Consider the following 18,577-nt stretch of genomic DNA (forward strand, 5'->3'; position numbering starts at 1 on the left):
CCTGCAAATCTTGTTGGCCTTGTTGCCTTTTCTGGTAGAGACAGAGAATTTAGTTATGGTGGGTAGGCGCTGTGGCTACTTTTGGAGCTTTATGGAAAACTAGGAATAGATCATGTTTCCAGGATAGAAGACCTTTTCTTAGGGATGGCATTTGCGAACGGCGCGGCTGGCAGTTTTAGTGTTTCCCCCCGCTGTAATATGAGTAATAAGTTTTGTTTCAGTGCTGGGTGGTTGCTCTTGTACCTGGCCTGATATGGTGGCGTGAGTGGGCGTGGGTACTTTTGCTTTGAGCCAAAGTTCGCACCACCAAATATTCGGCTGGCCTAAACTCTGGATAAGGTTCTGCTTTTCTGTCATTCGGCCAATGTCTGCAGGAAAAATAAATGAGAGAGAGCAAGGTTGGCATGGCCAAAATTTTCTTGATTTTGGCTATAAACCAAACGTAACCCTCCTTCCCATACAAAATGGAACTTTTAAATTGTCAAGGTCGGTTTTTGACACAAACCAAACATACCCTCCTTCCAATTTTGCCGCCGACTCCTTTTATCAAAAAATTTATACTCCCTCTGATTCATATATTTGTAGATACGGATGTACCTAGACACATTTAGATACTCCCTCCATTCCGAATTACTTGTCGCGGGTATTGATGTATCACGAGTAATTTGAAACAGAGGGAGTACATCTGTATCTAGGCAAATCTGAAACAAGTAATAGTAATTTGAAACGGAGGGAGTACATCTGTATCTAGGCAAATCTGAAACAAGTAATATGGATCGGAGGGAGTATCATTTTTTTTTCCAGAATGTGCATAGTATTCTTTTAGAACCTTCTTTTTTTTTGCACAATGGAGTGGGCACACCCATGTGCAAAAGGTCACTACATCCCCATGTTCCCAGCACATATAAGCATGTGCACCTTTGTTCTCTTCTTCCAAGTAACCAGCAGCACAGCACAGCACAGCATCATCTCTATGTCTTCCGACTCTGATGAATATCATCTTTTGTATTGGGAACTTTACAGAAGCAATACCCTCAAGTCTCAACCCTGAACTACAACACCACCCGACCGAGAGGAGCGTCAAACGTACTGTATCGACTCCAGCAGGACAAAGCTCCACCCCACACCGAAAAACACGCACCCACGACGGATCTGAGACTCATAAAAACAGCAGAAAACCCCCACCCACCCCTCTACTACATCTACGAAGCAGCTATGGCGGCGTGCACCGATGAAACTGGTACACGCAACGAATGCTGGGCGCCCCTTAATTTTCACAGAAATGTACATGAGCCTTCCTTCTTGGGTTCATTGGATGACGCACACGCACGTCGAGATGCCTTCGTCGTCCATTGAGTCTCCGGATTCGCTGAAATCATCATAGGAGAGAAACACACTGTGAGTTTAAAAAGCAGTCAAGTAAGTCAACAATCAGCCAGCAATGAGAACAAGCATAATATCTCTACAAGGTAAAGTCGCTCAAGAATTCATTTCCGTACACGCCAAGGCCCGTCGATCGCGATAAAGGAGCACAAAAGGAGGTTTGCTTTGTTGTTTTATTGCTTGCTTCAAGATAAGACCGGTGAAATAGGAACATGCCACTCAATTGTGAATCATCATGATATAGTTCCATGAAGCATTTTTTATTAGAATTAAACTGTAACAAAAGTTGTCACTTGGCAAAAAGGTGATAGCGAAATAACGAGGCAATGAGGAATTTTCTTGTTGCTAAGTAGTAGTAGTAGTAGTAGTGATGACCAGTGATTTTACAGTTTGGTTGGTAAACCACTGTTGACAAGGAGTCTGTGAGACTAGGACAATGCTGCACTACAAGTTTCTGTGGAGAGCTGCTGTCATTTCAATCCTCTTTAAACGGAAAAAGACTACTGAAATCATGTGGCTCGAAAAATCAATATCATGAATATGGTCGAGTAGATATAGCCCCAGAACTACTTTTTGATCAGAAAACTGTAGGGGAGAGACTCCGACAATATAATTATATTAAAAAGGAGGATAATCTAGTGGTAGATTAGCTCCAAAATTATTGACCATACAAGTTACGCTATTATACACAGGTGGAAAGCATGCCCTGAGGCCACTTTGCTAAAGTTTAGATGGTGGAATTTAGAATCTAGAAGGTTACTGATGCCAACACAATCTACATAACTAGCTGACAACATTTCAGAAGTCATAGCTAAATTTTCGGAATAAACAAGACTCGTTTAAATACCAAGTCCAACACATGTATAAAGTTGATCCTGTCATCTACTCCCCACCAAAACCAAGCATATAGAAATGCAGTGCATCAGAAGGATGTCTCTCGGGCTGCCGGGGCAGTAAGACCTATCTATCTATACGTGCCCGAAGTAAATATTATGACCGAGTCGTTCCAAGTTGTAGTACAATACTGGGTGACCGACCTGTACCCTCCCCGTATCAAGAAGCAGATTTCTAGGAAGAACAAAACAATGCAATGTGAGACATCATTGTAGATAGATTAAGGAAAGCATCTGGCACCGGGGAATGGCTTCATTCGCGCATGTCAACGCTCGCACAACGCGCAATATGATTAAATATCCCGGGAGGATCGGGTCTTTGGTGCACACCTTGGGTTACTAAAATCGGAGCATGCAAAACATTCGCCTAGTTAATTGCATACACGTCACAAGACAATAATTCATCCTGGTGAATGGGCAACAGCAGCAAGACAAGCCAATTCAGTTGGAAAAGTTCATGGAGGAAGATGGTGGTGTGGTGTGTATACCTTGGCTCGAACTCCTTGACCTCGGTGAGATCCTTCCCCAGCAAATCAAGCCACTTCACATTGCCCTTGGGGGCGCACACGCCGTCGTCGCCGCAGTTGGCCTTCTTGAGGTTGCTCTTGGGTAGTGGCACCGCCGCCGTCTTCTCGCCGTCCTCGTGCTCCTTGTGGTCCTTGCCGTCTTCATCCTTGTCGGCCGCCGCCGCCGCCGGCGCGACGACCTCAATCTTCTGGACCTGGGGCGGCTTGTCCTCGACCGGGCAGGGCGGCGCGGAGACGGCGTCGGCGGCTGGTGGTGCATCTTTGGATTTGGGGAGGCAGGGGATGTAGCAGAGGGGGGAGGCGCAGTAGGTCTCACAGTGCGAGAGCCTCATCAAAGTCGGGGAATTGGGGCAGCACACCGGGAGCGCGGCCGAATCGGAACCCCGGGCTCCAGGAGCGCGCCACGCCGATCAAATCTGAGCCCCGGCGCAGATCGAGCCGCCGCCGCCGCCGGAACGCAGCCACCCGCCCGCCGCCACGGACCCCGCAAGCAGCAACCTTTGGCCGGACCCGGAGCCGGAGCAGCGGCGCCCAGCGGCACGCGGCAGGACCGGACCGGATCAAGAACCGCCGCGCGGCGCGAGGAGAAGAGGAGGAGGGCGGCGAATCTGCGGGGCGAGGAGGAGCAAGGGAGCGGCAGGGCGAGCAGGAGCGGAGCAGGAGCAGATTGAATCTTGCACTAAAAGGGTTGCTCCCCGGGAGCGGGGACCAGCCAGACAGAGGAGGGAGGGAGGGCGCGAGGTGGGTCTCTCTCGGAGAAGCCCCAAGGAAAAGGAAAGGAAAGGAAGGGAGAAGATGAGGAATCCAGCCAGCCGATAAAGATGGTGGCAGCGGCAGCCTCTTCCTCTCTTCTTCTACTTCTACTTCTACTTCTTCTTGCTACCCCACAGGCACACACAGGGACGGGGGGATCAAATCAAATGCATCCAACTTGCGAGGCAGCAAGCGCATGAGAGGGAGATAATTGCGGCATCTACGTGGATAAAAGAAGGGAATTCGGCACGGCGGCGAGTGTGCGTGAATCGGCTGGAGCCAATGATAGATTACCGGACTGGTGTGTGGAGACGGGGGATTTATGGTGGCGCCTGCCTTTTCTCTCCGGGAGAGGGATAATCTATGGCCACCACACTGGAGTCGCTGTCCCAGGAAGACGGGTTCTCTTCTCGCCGGGTTTTATTTTAGAGTATCTTCTTTATGATGACAGCCACGCAGTTGTCATTTCGTTTTCAACAGTGTATTCGATGATCACTAGCAAATATGGCCGTGCGTTGCAACGAGGGACAAAAAAATTATGGCTAACCAAATAAATATGACTCAGTATCCTGATATATGAGCATACTCTATTTAACATAGTGGCTCACCAATGTTTCTATTTTTTTCTCACCCTAGCTGATGATGGTCGCGATGTCCACGTGATTACAATGCATTCGACGTGGTAAATCCCAAGGCTATGAGTTTGCCAGTGCATGCCACACTTGTCATTATGTTGCGCAAGGGAATGTTTAAAACTTTAAAAACAAATCTCATTGACCACGAACTACTCCCAACGCCATGACATATAAAGAGTTTGGAAAAACTAATCAAATCCTAGACATAAAATACTTTGGTATCAGTGAACAGTTTTTGGAATCAACAAACATTTTTTTTTATTTTTGAATTTTTCAAAAAACAATCATGAACATTAGTTTTGTGTACAAAAAGAATTAACTGTATGAACCGGTTTGGAATTCATTAACTTTTTTTGACTCAACAAACATTTTTTGAGTCGATGAACTTTTTTACAAAAAATGGGGAACAAATTATAAAAAACAAATATTTTATTTTATTTTTGTTAACATTTTCTAAAATGTCATGGATATTTCTTTTCAGATTCCCGAATATGTTTTGAATACGTGGTCATTTTTTCAAAATCATAAACATGATTTTATTTCCCGGCCATTTTTTCCAAATTGTGATTTTTTTTTAATTTTGCAAACAGTTTTGCAAAACCACCAACATTTTTTGAATCTGCAATTTTTCTATGATTTTCTAAATATTGTTGAATTCACATATCTTTTATGATTGCTCATACTTTTTTTTAAAAAGATGCAACTTTAGAATATTTAAATCCCGAATTAATTTAAAGAAGAAAAAAGAAAAAAACAGAATGAGAAAAGAAAAATGAAAATTGTGGAAGCTGGGGATCGAACACAGATCTCGTCGAAAGAGTAGCGGTCCGCCAACCACCATGCTGTCCGTCGTTCTCTATATTAAACTCGTCGCGTGCTTTTAAAATAGCGAAGCAGGCGGCGATTTTTGGTCCGAAAAATTGAATCGTTTTACCACTCACGGGTGGCATTGGTGGGTAATTTTTATCAACTTTGAAGGTAATTTTAATGACGTACGACCAAAAGCGATAGCCGCTTTATTAGTGGGTAAAGATTACTGTCAAAAACAATAGCGTGCGTCTTCTTTCTTTCCAAAATTGTTTGAAATTTTGAAACCTTTTATTTGCTCGGGTTTTTTTTTCATATATCACGGGAGTCGGATGGCCCGAAACCCCATCGGCGCGCCCCGCACATCTGTGAAACACCGGGACTCAGCAGGTTATTATGTTTTGAATTTCGGAAATTTCAAAATAGGGGTTACACATTTGCGACCGTTGGCCTGGAGCCCCTCGGGTGTTTCGCGGCGTGCAACTACGAAGATCGAAGGATCATATGGTAGATGTGAAGATTAGAGATCTAAACGGTCCATTAGGGCCCTACCACGTGCATCTCATGCAACACCAAATCTCTTTAGATTTTGAAATCTTCGGGAGGGGGAGGGGGGGGGGGTGAAGATCGAAAAAATGTTCACGGGGGCCCGCTCCACTCGCATCTCTTGAAACACAAAATCTCTTTAGATTATGTTTGAGAGTGAAAAAAAATCCAATTAGGAGGTTACACCTTGCAACCAGTCGCCTAGAACCATCCGCGTGTTTCATGACGTGGTGGCTATGTATATTGAGACCACGACATCTATGAAGATCTGAAAAGGTTCATTGGGGCCCACTTCACGTGCATCTCATGAAACACCGAATATCTTTAGATTATGTTTGAAATCTCATGAGTGAAAAAAAATCCAATTAGGGAGTTACACCTTGCAACCGGCCGCCTAGAATCATGTGCGTGTTTCATGGCACGATGGCTGTGAATATTGAAGATCACGACATCTATGAAGATCGGAAAAAGGTTCACTAGGCCGCTCCATGCGCATCTCATGAAACATCGAATCTCTTTAGATTATGTTTGAAATCTCGCGAGTGTTTTTTTTTCAATTAGGGGGTCACACCTTGCAACCGGTCGCCTAGAACCACCCGCATGTTTCATGACGCGGTGGCTATGGATATTGAAACCACGACATCTATGAAGATCGGAAAAGGTTCATCGGGGCCCACTTCACGTGCATCTCATGAAACGCTGAATCTCTTCATTTTATGTTTGATATTATGGAAGAAGAAAAGACGATTAGCCTTTACACATTGGCGAGGAACAACCTCCCCTCCCCTCATGCTCCACATGTTCACATGATGACACAAGATGGTCATGTTTCTCTCTCGAGCTTGACTAGACTTCCCCATTCTTCATGTTTCTATTTTCTTCTTTTCCGCAAGCTTTGGAAAACATACAAGGAAGCGACTAAAGGCATCCCTGAAGTGGCTTGGTATCATGCTTTGATGGAGGCACAATGGAAAAAAGGTTAATGTCACGATAGTGGCACCATCCCAACACCGTTAGTGTTGACCACTGCCACCTACGACAATAACTTACATGAGCCACCACTTAGTGCTCTTTCTTTTGTGGTCAGAGGCAACAAGAATCACGATAGTAGACATAGTAGAGAGTAATGTAGATAAGAGAGAGGTGTGAGGTCACTAGATGCTACGATGGCGTCAGTGGAGGAACAAAAGAGGATCAAAGGACGGGGCTAGGTCCAGCAACAAAGGATACATGGTACGACACATGGCAGATGTCAAATGTTTTGTGTATCAGGATATCCATTGTTTCATTGCGTAGAAGCCACTCCCCACGTATGCACTTGAATTATTATTTTAAACTTCTTTTGTAAAAAGGTAAAATCAATGTTAAAAAAGTAACTTCACTAAATGAGTCTAACCCCCTCGCCTCCTACGATTCGCTCCTTCTCTTTCTCCACCTAATTACCATGTATCTTCTCCTGGGTTTTCCAACACTAAACTCTTCGCACCTACATCTTCTCTCTCGCCTTCACCTCCACAACATTAGTTGGCCTTTGAGTTGTTACTCTGGCCATATCGAGCCAACGTGTCCTAGACTCCATTTTCGTGATGATGAACCCATTGTCTGCTTGGGCTCACTGTTGTCGTGGACAAGCATGATTAGTTGGTTACCATGCTTTTATCTCATTTTTTATTGAGAAATGTTGATTTTGGCTAGCTGCATGAGCTAAAGGTCTGTCGTCAAAGCTCGGGTGTCTCGCACCTCCTTTTAGTCAGATGCAATCTTTTGTTTTCAAATAAAGTGCCAAGTAAACTAACAAGACTAAGACGATAGTCAACAAATATGATAAAGCTATTTCTCAGCTTCTTAGCCCCTCAAAATGCTCTTTCAGATTCGGTCACAAGTGCTTAGATATTGACACACAACATATAGCTAATATTATGAGCATGGCCTGTCTTAGGTTTCGAGGAGAAATACTTGGGCCTCGCAGTCTCGGAAGTCGCATGAAGAACGTAATTTCCAATAAATTAAGGATAGAATGGGGAAGAGACTAATCGACTAGTTAGAGAAGTACTTGTCGAGTGTGGCCCAAGAAGTTCTCATAAAGTTTGTGGCTCAAGCGATCCCCTGCTATGCCATGAGTGCTTTTAAATTCTCCACAAACCTGTGTGAAGATCTCAAACAAACTATACGGAATTTATAGTATGGGATGAAGCGGACCGGTAACATCTGCATTTGAAAAGTTGGGAAACCTCACCCGCCGCAAAGGTCAAGGAGGGATGGGCTTCAAAGATCCAAAAGGGTATGTTGCTTGATCACATACTCGGACAACTTGTGTGCAAATATTTTGAAAGCAAAGTATTATCCAAATGCAGAGCTAACAGAGACGACCTTTAATAAAAAAATGCATCCTCAGATGGCAAGGAATTATGCATGGACTGGATCTCATCATGAAAGGAAGCATTTGGCGGATTTAAAATGGTCAAGAAGTTTTCATCTGGAGGGACAATTGGATCTCAAGAAATAACCGAAGATCACCAACAACCCTCCTAGATCCCGGATTTGCTAGAATTCTGAGCTAATTGACCATGACTACCACTGATAGAATGAGAACCTTGCGAGACAAATTTTCACACCAAAAAATGTTGACAATGTGATTAGGATTCGTCTACACAAGCGTGAAGAAGATAACTAAATCACTTGGATATTGGAGAGAAACGACATGTTCTCTGCATACATATTGGCGGTTAATGTTGTCTATGACGAGCAAGTTGCAGGTACCAACGTTATCATAAATGGCAGCGACAACATATGGAATATCATTATCTTGAAAGCACCGATCCCACCCCAAAGTTCGTGTCTTTACGTGGAAATTAGCAACTAAATCCCTTAGATTTTAGACTAATAGAAGCAAGCACCTCCCAAATCTTACTCCAATCTTTCATATTTGTGGCCCCCATCTGGAAGATGGCCACCATGCGAACACAATGCATGTTTTCTAGAGCCCTTTTCCATGGTCTTTAAGGCCATCGCACAAGGAGGCTTGAGGCGCTAGCAGAAGAGTTCGGCGCTGATGGGCAAGCAAACTGATGGTTCCCTGCCGGCTTCTAGCACTAGAGCAATGGCTCAGATGGATATGGATGCTGAAGCATGACTCACGTTGGTGTGGAGTGGCAGCGGCCACTTCTGTGCCGAGACATGGCGTCCACCTGACAGCCATGACGGTGGTTTAAGGTGGGAAGACATCTCATCAATCTGCTAGTGCATTTCGGCCCTGGTGTGTAGTAGTGGCGGAGGTGACTATCGAACGTTCCATCAAGATGCTGATTAGAACACCGCTTCATGTTTAGAGTGAAAACTCTTGGTCCGACCTTTATTGGTTGGGCGAAGTGGTGACGAACTTGCGTCATTGCCTTGTTGAAGGTGTTATCTACTAGTTGTTGTACTGGTCTTGATTGACTGACCTCGACAACCAGGATGAAAATCCCTGTCTAGGCCGCCTCTGGCCAGACATGATGATGGCACAAGGGCATTTATTCTTTCTTGGAGGCGTTGCTATGGAAGAAGTTGACTTAGTCGCATGTGTTTATTTCATATCTTGTAATGGTTTGGGCACAAGTTGCCTTTAGTCTATGTTGGGGATACGACTATTAGGTATGACCCACCCAGGAGGGGCCGGGTCAACCCTATGAAGATTCATCGCAATGAAGCCCAAGGTCACATGACGATCCATAGATAGGCTTAGTAAAGGGCCCAGACCCAAAGGCGGCTTAAAGCCCACGAGTATGAACCGTCATATATGTAAACTTGTATTGTAAGGCATGTGTAAAAGGTCACCGAGCCGGATACATTGTATAAGCCGACCGAGACTCTGAGGGCCGTAGGGCGTCTACCCGTGTATATAAGGGGACGACCTAGCAGCGGGTTAGGGCAGGAAAGAACAGATCGAGAGCCGGGTAAAGCATAATTGCTCCCTGCTCATCGAAACCCTAGCAATACCAACCACAAACTGGACTAGGCTTTTACCTTCATCGTAAGGGGCCGAACCATTATAAACTCCCCGTGTCCTTTGTCCCGATTAACCCTATCGGTGTCAAAACCGACGGATCTCGGGTAGGGGGTCCCGAATTGTGCGTCTAGGCTGGATGGTAACAGGAGGCAAGGGACACGAAGTTTTACCCAGGTTCGGGCCCTCTCGATGGAGGTAAGACTCTACGTCCTGCTTGATTAATATTGATGATATGGGTAGTACAAGAGTAGATCTACCACGAGATCGGAGAGGCTAAACCCTAGAAGCTAGCCTATGGCATGATTGTTGTTGGGTATGTTGTCCTATGGACTAAAACCCTCCGGTTTATATAGACACCGGAGAGGGTTAGGGTTACACAAAGTCGGTTACAATGGTAGGAGATCTACATATCTGTATCGCCAAGCTTGCCTTCCATGCCAAGGAAAGTCCCTTCCGGACACGAGACGAAGTCTTCAATCTCGTATCTTCATAGTCCAGGAGTCCGGCTGAAGGTATAGTCCGGCTATCCGAACACCCCCTAATCTAGGACTCCCTCAGTAGCCCCTGAACCAGGCTTCAATGACGACGAGTCCGGTGCGCAGATTGTCTTCGGCATTGCAAGGTGGGTTCCTCCTCTAAGTACTTCATAGAAGATTTTGAACACAAAGATAGTGTCCATCTCTGCAAAATAAGTTTCCACATATTGCCATAGAGATAATAATATTTACACAAATCTAATCTGCTGACGTATTCCGTAGTGTGACACACCACGGCCAAGCCTTTATCTGAGTCGTTTTATTATCCCACCTCAGCGCGTCATGCGAGGCGGTTTCCTTGGCACGTCTTGTTAAAGCAGAGATCGTGTCCCCTTATTCCGGGATTCTCATCAATACGGACGTGGGTAACCCAACCGTGCCATTGATTACGGCGCTTGGAGATAAGCGAGTTTTACCAGGCTGGTGGGGACACGTAGTTGCGTCCACCCATATAAGGGGATAAGGATCCACCTTTTCACCTACGCCTTCTTCCTCCCTTGCTTATCCATTCTCGCACACTCGAGCTCCAGTGCCCAAGTCCGCACTCCCCACCTCAACCTTCTCCAGCCATGTCCGGAGCGGGAGGCAAGTGGATGGTCTCCTCCATCACGGAGGGACACATCAAAAAACTGAGGAAGGCCGGATACTTATCTAACGACATCGTGTACCGGCTTCCCGAAAAGGGGCAGCTCATCCCCACCCCTAGGCCCCATGAGAGGGTAGTGTTCCTCCCCCATTTCCTCTGTGGACTGGGCTTCCCTCTCCACCCATTTGTCCAGGGGCTCATGTTCTACTATGGCCTGGATTTCCATGATCTGGCCCCGAACTTTGTCCTCAACATCTCGGCGTTTATCGTCGTGTGCGAGGCTTTCCTCCACATCCGCCCCCATTTCGGCCTATGGCTCAAGACTTTCAATGTCAAGCCGAAGGTGGTGCGCGGAAACCAGGCGGAGTACGGAGGCGCCATGGTGGGGAAGATGCCCAACGTCTTATGGCTCGAGGGCTCCTTTGTGGAGACCCTGAAGGGGTGGCAATCGGGGTGGTTTTACATCACCGAGCCACGTGACCCCGAATGGGTCGCAGCCCCCGAGTTTCGATCCGGACCCCCTACGCGGCTCACCTCCGTGGGGTAAAAAAGGAGAGCTGACCGAACTCCAAACATGCATCCAAACCCTGGTGGACAGGAAGCTCAAACTTGTCAATGTAGTCCAGGTTATGCTCATCCGCCTGATCCTCCCATGTCAACAACGGGCTTTCAACCTGTGGGAGTTCGACCCGGCGCGGCACCAAACTCTGAGCAGGCTCTTCGACACGACGTACGAAGATGCCTGGAAGGTGCTTTTCAAGGGCGCCGAGGCCCCCGCATCCGCTACTGAGGATCGCGGATTCAGTACGCAGCATCACGCTCATGCAGTAAGCTGTTTTTTCCTTTTACAGGGTATCATTTTTTCATAGTTTGACTCCATGCGGGATCTAAGCTCCCTTACCTTTGACAGGATTGGCAGGAGACATCCGGACAGATCAACTGTCCGGCTCCTTTGCCCGAAGGCCCAGCGGACGCTCGCTTGGCGAAGCTGCTGGTTCCGGCACCCCATGTGGTGCCGGAGAAGAAGGCCAAGAAGAGGGCCACGGGGACTCGAAAGAGTGCCCGGCGCCTGGAGGTGTCAGATCCCTCATCGGACGACTCCAAGACGCACTCCTCCCATGAAGACGAGGAGGAGGAAGAAGAGACTGTTGGGTTTCGTAGTAATTTCAAAAAATTTCCTACGCACACGCAAGATCATGGTGATGCATATCAACAAGAGGGGGAGAGTGTGATCTACGTACCCTTGTAGATCGACAACGGAAGCGTTAACTTGGTTGATGTAGTCGTACGTCTCCACGGCCCGACCGATCAAGCACCAAAACTACGGCACCTCCGAGTTCTAGCACACGTTCAGCTCGATGACGATCCCCGGACTTCGATCCAGCAAAGTGTCGGGGAAGAGTTCCGTCAGCACGACGGCATGGTGACGATCTTGATGTACTACTGTCGCAGGGCTTCGCCTAAGCACCGCTACAATATTATCGAGGACTATGGTGGAAGGGGGCACCGCACACGGCTAAGAATATGATCACGTGGATCAACTTGTGTCTCTAGGGGTGCCCCGTGCCTCTGTATATAAAGGCTCAAGGGGGGGGGGGTGGCCGGCCAAGAGGTGGTGCGCCAGGAGGAGTCCTACTCCTTCCGGGAGTAGGACTCCCCCCCTTTCCTAGTTGGAATAGGATTCGCGGAGGGGGAAAAGAGGAGAGAGAGGAGGAAGGGGGGCCGGCCCCCTCTCCTTGTCCTATTCGGACCAAGGGGGGGGAGGGGCGCGCGGCCCATCTATGGCCACCTCTCCTCTCTTCCACTAAGGCCCATATACCTCCCGGGGGGTTCCGGTAACCTCCCGGTACTCCGGTAAAATCCCGATTTCACCCGGAACACTTACGATATCCAAACATAGGCTTCCAATATATCAATCTTTATGTCTCGACCATTTCGAGACTCCTCGTCATGTCCGTGATCACATCCGGGACTCCGAACAACCTTCGGTACATCAAAATGCATAAACTCATCATATAACTGTCATCATAACCTTAAGCGTGCGGACCCTACAGGTTCGAGAACAATGTAGACATGACCGAGACACGTCTCCGGTCAATAACCAATAGCGGAACCTGGATGCTCATATTGGCTCCTACATATTCTACGAAGATCTTTTATCGGTCAGACCGCATAACAACATACGTTGTTCCCTTTGTCATCGGTATGTTACTTGCCCGAGATTCGATCGTCGGTATCCTATACCTAGTTCAATCTCGTTACCGGAAAGTCTCTTTACTTGTTCCGTAATACATCATCCCGCAACTAACTCATTAGTTGCAATGCTTGCAAGGCTTAAGTGATGTGTATTACCGAGAGGGCCCAGAGATACCTCTCCGACAATCGGAGTGACAAATCCTAATCTCGAAATACGCCAACCCAACATGTACCTTTGGAGACACCTGTAGAGCACCTTTATAATCACCCAGTTACGTTGTGACGTTTGGTAGCACACAAAGTGTTCCTCCGGCAAACGGGAGTTGCATAATCTCATAGTCATAGGAACATGTATAAGTCATGAAGAAAGCAATAGCAACATATTAAACGATCGGGTGCTAAGCTAATGGAATGGGTCATGTCAATCAGATCATTCAACTAATGATGTGATCCTGTTAATCAAATGACAACTCTTTGTCCATGGTTAGGAAACATAACCATCTTTGATTAACAAGCTAGTCTAGTAGAGGCATACTAGTGACACTCTGTTTGTCTATGTATTCACACATGTATCATGTTTCCGGTTTAATACAATTCTAGCATGAATAATAAACTTTTATCATGATATATAAGGAAATAAATAATAACTTTATTATTGCCTCTAGGGCATATTTCCTTCAGAGACCCCTCCCCCTCCAGCGGGGGAAGGGAAGAAAAGGAAGGCCGCCCCAGCTGGGGAGGCCGAAGGGTCCAAGAAGGGGAAAACCCTTCCTCCGGACTACTCCACCGACGCCGACGATGGTGGAGAGGAGTGGCCGCCAAGGGCCAAGCCCCTGGATAAATCGTAAGTATCTGGATACCAGAGTAATTCATAGTATTCGTTTATTGCACAACTTTCCCTTATGTCGAATATGTTTATGCAGCCCACCCAAAGACCGGCTCGACGCATCGTCGAGCGGCTCACTGGACTCGTCGGATGTGAACTCGCTTCCGACAGCTTCCTCCCCCCGCCCTACGGACGACACCGAAGTGTTGTCCCAACAGGTTCCAAGCCGGGAGGAGGTGGTCCTGGAGGCGCCGCAAGGCGACCTCCCGGACTCCAGGAGTAAAGGGGATGAAACCCCCCAGGGCTCCAAGTCCGGCTCTAGGCCGGACACCGCTCCGAAACCTTCAAAGGTTCCAGAGTCCGGCGGGGGACCTCCTTCCAAGAGGAGAAAGCCCACCATGCCGATGACCCCCGTCCAACCGGAGGCGTCGGACAATCTATTGGGGGTGCTCCAAGGCGCCTCCATCGATGAGGAGCACCGCACCATCATGAGTGCAGTGGTCCAGAAGGTTCAGTCTGCCAAGAGCGGACTGACTGAAGATTGTACTAGCCTTTTAATAGGCTTTGAGGTAAGTAAAGAATGTGTAAATAATATTACCGCATAGACAGTAGCCCCTGATGCTCTGTTTGGCGTTCGGGAAGAAAAGCCGAATAGAGGATCAAATAAAATTCGCAGGAGTCTAACAAAAAGGAGTCAATATGCGTATGCAGGCTTCTCTGCTTGCATCCGCCGCACTGACTGCGAAAGTGGACACGCTAAAGCAGAACCTCGAGCGGTCCAAGCAAGAGCTCGGGCGTGCCAAGAAGCAGCTCGAGGACAATGAAGGTAAGAAATACCTTGTTTAAATATATATATATATATATATATAAAGGTGCAATTGCAAAAAACGACAGGATTATCATGGCTATTATAGGGGCCATGTCTGAGGTGGCGACCCTTAAGCAAGCGCTGGTCGAAGCCGAGAAGAGGGCAGCCACGGAGCGCACCGAGCGGGAGAAGTATGAGGCCGAGGTTGGCAAGGTGCGGCAAGAGCTCCATGCTCTCATGGAAAAACATGAGAGTTTGGAGCTTGACTCAAAGACGCGAGCGTCCGAGCTCGCGGTGGCTATTGAAAATGCCAAGTCTGCCAAGGCCGAATCCTAGAAGACCCTCCAGGAGTTGGATGAGGTGAAGAAGATAGCGGCGGGTAAGGCATTCTTTATGCAAAGCAAACACATAAACGTGAGTTACTTGTTACTTACCCGAATCCGGAGCTCTCCAGAAGCGTTCGCAGATCTTCCCCGGAGTGTGTCCGATGCCACCGCATTCTATCGAGCCGAGGAGGGCAGCTCGACAGAGAAGGTGTTCTGGTCTCAGTATGCTGAGGCCGGACACCCCGTGCCCCTGAGCGACCAGCTGAAGCAACTGGTCGAGCTCCACAAGGCGACCGAACAGGCCATGAAGGGCCTCATAGTTCGGCTGTGGCCTGGAGAGGCTCTGCCTGGGAGCTATTTTGGGCTGGTGCGGCGGCTGGTGGAGGCCTGTCCAAGGCTCGAAGTCATCAAGCGCTCCGTCTGCATTGAATGTGCCGTAGGGCCCTTGCCCGTGCTAAGGTGCACTGGGGCAAGCTGGATGCTGAGAAGCTTGTGAAGGACGGGCCACCGCCGGGGAAAGAGCATCGCAAGCCCGAGAGTTATTATAAGGATGTTCTGAAGGGTGCCTGCCTTGTGGCGGATGAATGTTCTAGGGATGTAATTTTTGAGTGAAACTTGCTCGTTTTGTCCTGTGCGCTGAAAACTTGTTCATATGCGCTAAGCAATGCTGTTGGAATTTAAAATATTACCTTCTGTGCGGCTGTTTATCAATTCTGAGAGATGGCAAGTCGTCGGCTTCTTCCCCCATGCCACTAGTGCTGGGGTGTTCGGGGATAAACCTGAGCGCTCTTTTTCCCATGTTTGGGTCCTTCGAGGGAGGCGCTCAGCCCAACGAACAAGGCAATCGGACTATAATGCGTGAACACTCTCACTTAGCCATAGAATTCTATAATTTTAAATTTTGGCGAAGCCCCTAGTATTCGGAAGACCGAGTTCGGGGCGCTATCCATGCCTTGGCCGGATAGAGTTGGCTCCTCGCTCTAAGCGGCATAAGTCGTTAGGGACTCGAAAAATCTCTCGAATAGCGACCAGCTCTCGCTTCATCATGACAGTCAGTTTTAGCTTTCTCCACTAAGGTGCTCGACCCAGCTCAACTGGGGCACAATCGCAGTGGTTCTCCTAGTGCTACCTTAGCCGATATAGCGGAATGTAAGGCACCAAAACATAGGAGCCGGGCAAACCCAACTATTGACTCAAGACATGATTCGGAGCCGATGCATATAATGCTATAAGTTCGGGGTGCCGCACTTGTTAAAGTGTTCGGACTTCTCACACCATATTGAGGGGTACTAAAGCCCCTGGCGTATTTAGGCCGTACCAAAGTGTACGGGTGCAATATGTCGTTAAGGAATATATATATATATATATATATATAAAGAGTAATGCAAAAATAGACAAAAGCTATGCACTGTTTATTAAAGAGGGCTGCGATCAAAGCAGAACGATACAAATAATGCGATAAGCAAAAGGTTGGACTATGTAACATGTCCGTTCCAGGGGCAAGCTGCGGGATAGTATGTGAAACAGGTATACTGCTCGTGATAGAGACCACCTGGGAGTGCGGCGTGGCTTGTCTGCTTCCCTGGTTCTTGCATCGTTTGTGCGGCAATTGAACTGCCGAACAGGCCTTCCGAAGAGTGGAGTCCTGAAAGTAAGAGAAAATTAAAAAATCGGCAGCCCCTGGTGCGGTTTAAGCCGTGTTTCGGGCATGCCGTGATGGTGCCCCTCCCCCTGTACCCATGGTATTTCTAGAGCGTAGTTATGTACGTGAAGTACTGGTGTCGCATTTTTGCGAGGGCTGGGGTTGGGGCCGCATTGCTACGCCTGCTCGGATCGTGTCAGGCGGTCTTGTTGTAGGTTACTCTGGGCACGCTTGACGGTGTCCGGTCGTTTAATGGCCGGACTGGAGAACTGCCTGGAGAGGCTGCTTTGTACTTCTGCTGCAAGGGCCGCCGTGTGCTCCTCCGTTCGGAGGGAGCGTTTGGTGTTTCCATTGACCATAATTACTCCTCGAGGGCCTGGCATCTTGAGCTTAAGGTATGCATAGTGCGGTACCGCATTGAACTTGGCGAATGCGGTTCGTCCGAGCAGTGCGTGATAGCCACTGCGGAATGGGACTATGTCGAAGATTAACTCCTCGCTTCGGAAATTATCCGGAGATCCGAAGAGCACTTCAAGTGTGACTGAGCCTGTACAGTTGGCCTCTACACCTGGTATTACGCCTTTAAAGGTTGTTTTGGTGGGCTTAATCCTCGAGGGATCTATGCCCATTTTCCGCACTGTATCCTGGTAAAGCAGGTTCAGGCTACTGCCGCCGTCCATAAGGACTCTAGTGAGATGAAATCCGTCAATAATTGGGTCTAGAACCAATGCGGCGAATCCGCCATGATGGATGCTAGTGGGATGGTCCCTTCGATCAAAGGTGATCGGGCAGGAGGACCATGGGTTGAACTTTGGGGCGACTGGCTCTACTGCGTATACGTCCCTTAACGCGCGCTTCCGCTCCCTTTTGGGGACGTGGGTTGCGTATATCATGTTCACCGTCCGCACTTGTGGGGGGAAACCATTCTGTCCACTGTTGTTCAGCGGCCGGGGCTCCTCGTCGTCATCGCTATGCAGCCCCTTGTCTTCATTTTCGGCATTTAACTTGCCTGCCTGCTTGAACACCCAACAATCCCTGTTGGTGTGATTGGCCGGCTTTTCGGGGGTGCCATGTATCTGGCACAAGCGATCGAGTATACGGTCCAAACTGGACGGGCCCCTAGGATTCCTTTTGAATGGATTTTTCCGCTGACCGGATTTAGAGCCTCTGAATCCGGCATTAACTGCCGTATCCTCAGCACTGTCGCAGTTAATGCGGCGCTTCTGCTTGTTGCGACGCGACCTGCCACTGCTGTCCCTGGTATCCGAATTACCAGGGTTCTTGGTCATATTGTTGCTACGAGCAAGCCAGCTGTCTTCTCCCGCGCAAAAGCGGGTCATGAGTGTCATGAGTGCTGCCGTAGACTTCGGCTTTTCCTGTCCAAGGTGCTGGGCAAGCCACTTGTCACGGATATTGTGCTTGAAGGCTGCTAGGGCCTCAGCGTCCGGACAGTCGACTATTTGATTTTTCTTTGTTAGGAACCGTGTCCAGAATTGCCTGGCCGATTCCTCTGGCTGCTGAATTACGTGACTTAGGTCATCGGCGTCTGGGGGTCGCACATAAGTGCCCTGGAAATTGTCGAGGAATGCGGCTTCCAGGTCCTCCCAACAACTGATTGATCCTGTTGACAAGCTGTTAAGCCAATGCCGAGCTGGTCCTTTAAGCTTGAGTGGGAGGTATTTGATGGCGTGGAAATCATCACCGCGGGCCATGTGGATATGAAGGAGATAATCCTCGATCCATACCGCAGGATCTGTTGTGCCATCATATGATTCGATGTTTACGGGTTTGAAACCCTCGGGGATTTGATGATCCATTATTTCGTCTGTGAAGCATAGTGGGTGTGCTGCGCCTCTGTACTGGGCTATATCACGACGTAGCTCCAATGAGCTTTGTCTACTATGTTCGGCCCTGCCGAATTTGTGGCCGGCGTGACGGTTACCGTCTCGAGCCGTGGGGCGCCCACGCGATCTGTAGATCGATCTTGTTTGCCTTGCCTTGTCCTCCAACATATCTCGTAAGTTCGGCGCATATTCCCGTGACTTGGTACGGGGTGCGGCTTGAGTGGAGGGCCGAGAGGCCTCTCTGTCACGGCCACGAGGTGGCCGGTCAGTTGCATCAAGTG

The 18,577-nt window shown here is 48.3% G+C and overlaps 1 protein-coding gene across 1 annotated transcript; it reads right to left on the minus strand.

The window, feature by feature from the left end:
- Positions 1-970: 970 nt before the first annotated feature.
- LOC125527240 (uncharacterized) lies at positions 971-3,891 on the minus strand. The gene is made up of 2 exons (XM_048691785.2): positions 2,765-3,891; positions 971-1,369 (listed from the first exon to the last, which is right to left on the minus strand). Exons 1-2 carry the CDS (start codon positions 3,133-3,135, stop codon positions 1,309-1,311), a joined length of 432 nt encoding a protein of 143 aa, XP_048547742.1. The 5' UTR covers positions 3,136-3,891; the 3' UTR covers positions 971-1,308.
- Positions 3,892-18,577: the final 14,686 nt, after the last annotated feature.

The sequence above is a fragment of the Triticum urartu genome, chromosome 5A (assembly GCF_056163025.1).
Source record: "Triticum urartu cultivar PI428250 chromosome 5A, HENAU_Tu73, whole genome shotgun sequence".
Classification (NCBI taxonomy): Eukaryota; Viridiplantae; Streptophyta; class Magnoliopsida; order Poales; family Poaceae; genus Triticum; species Triticum urartu.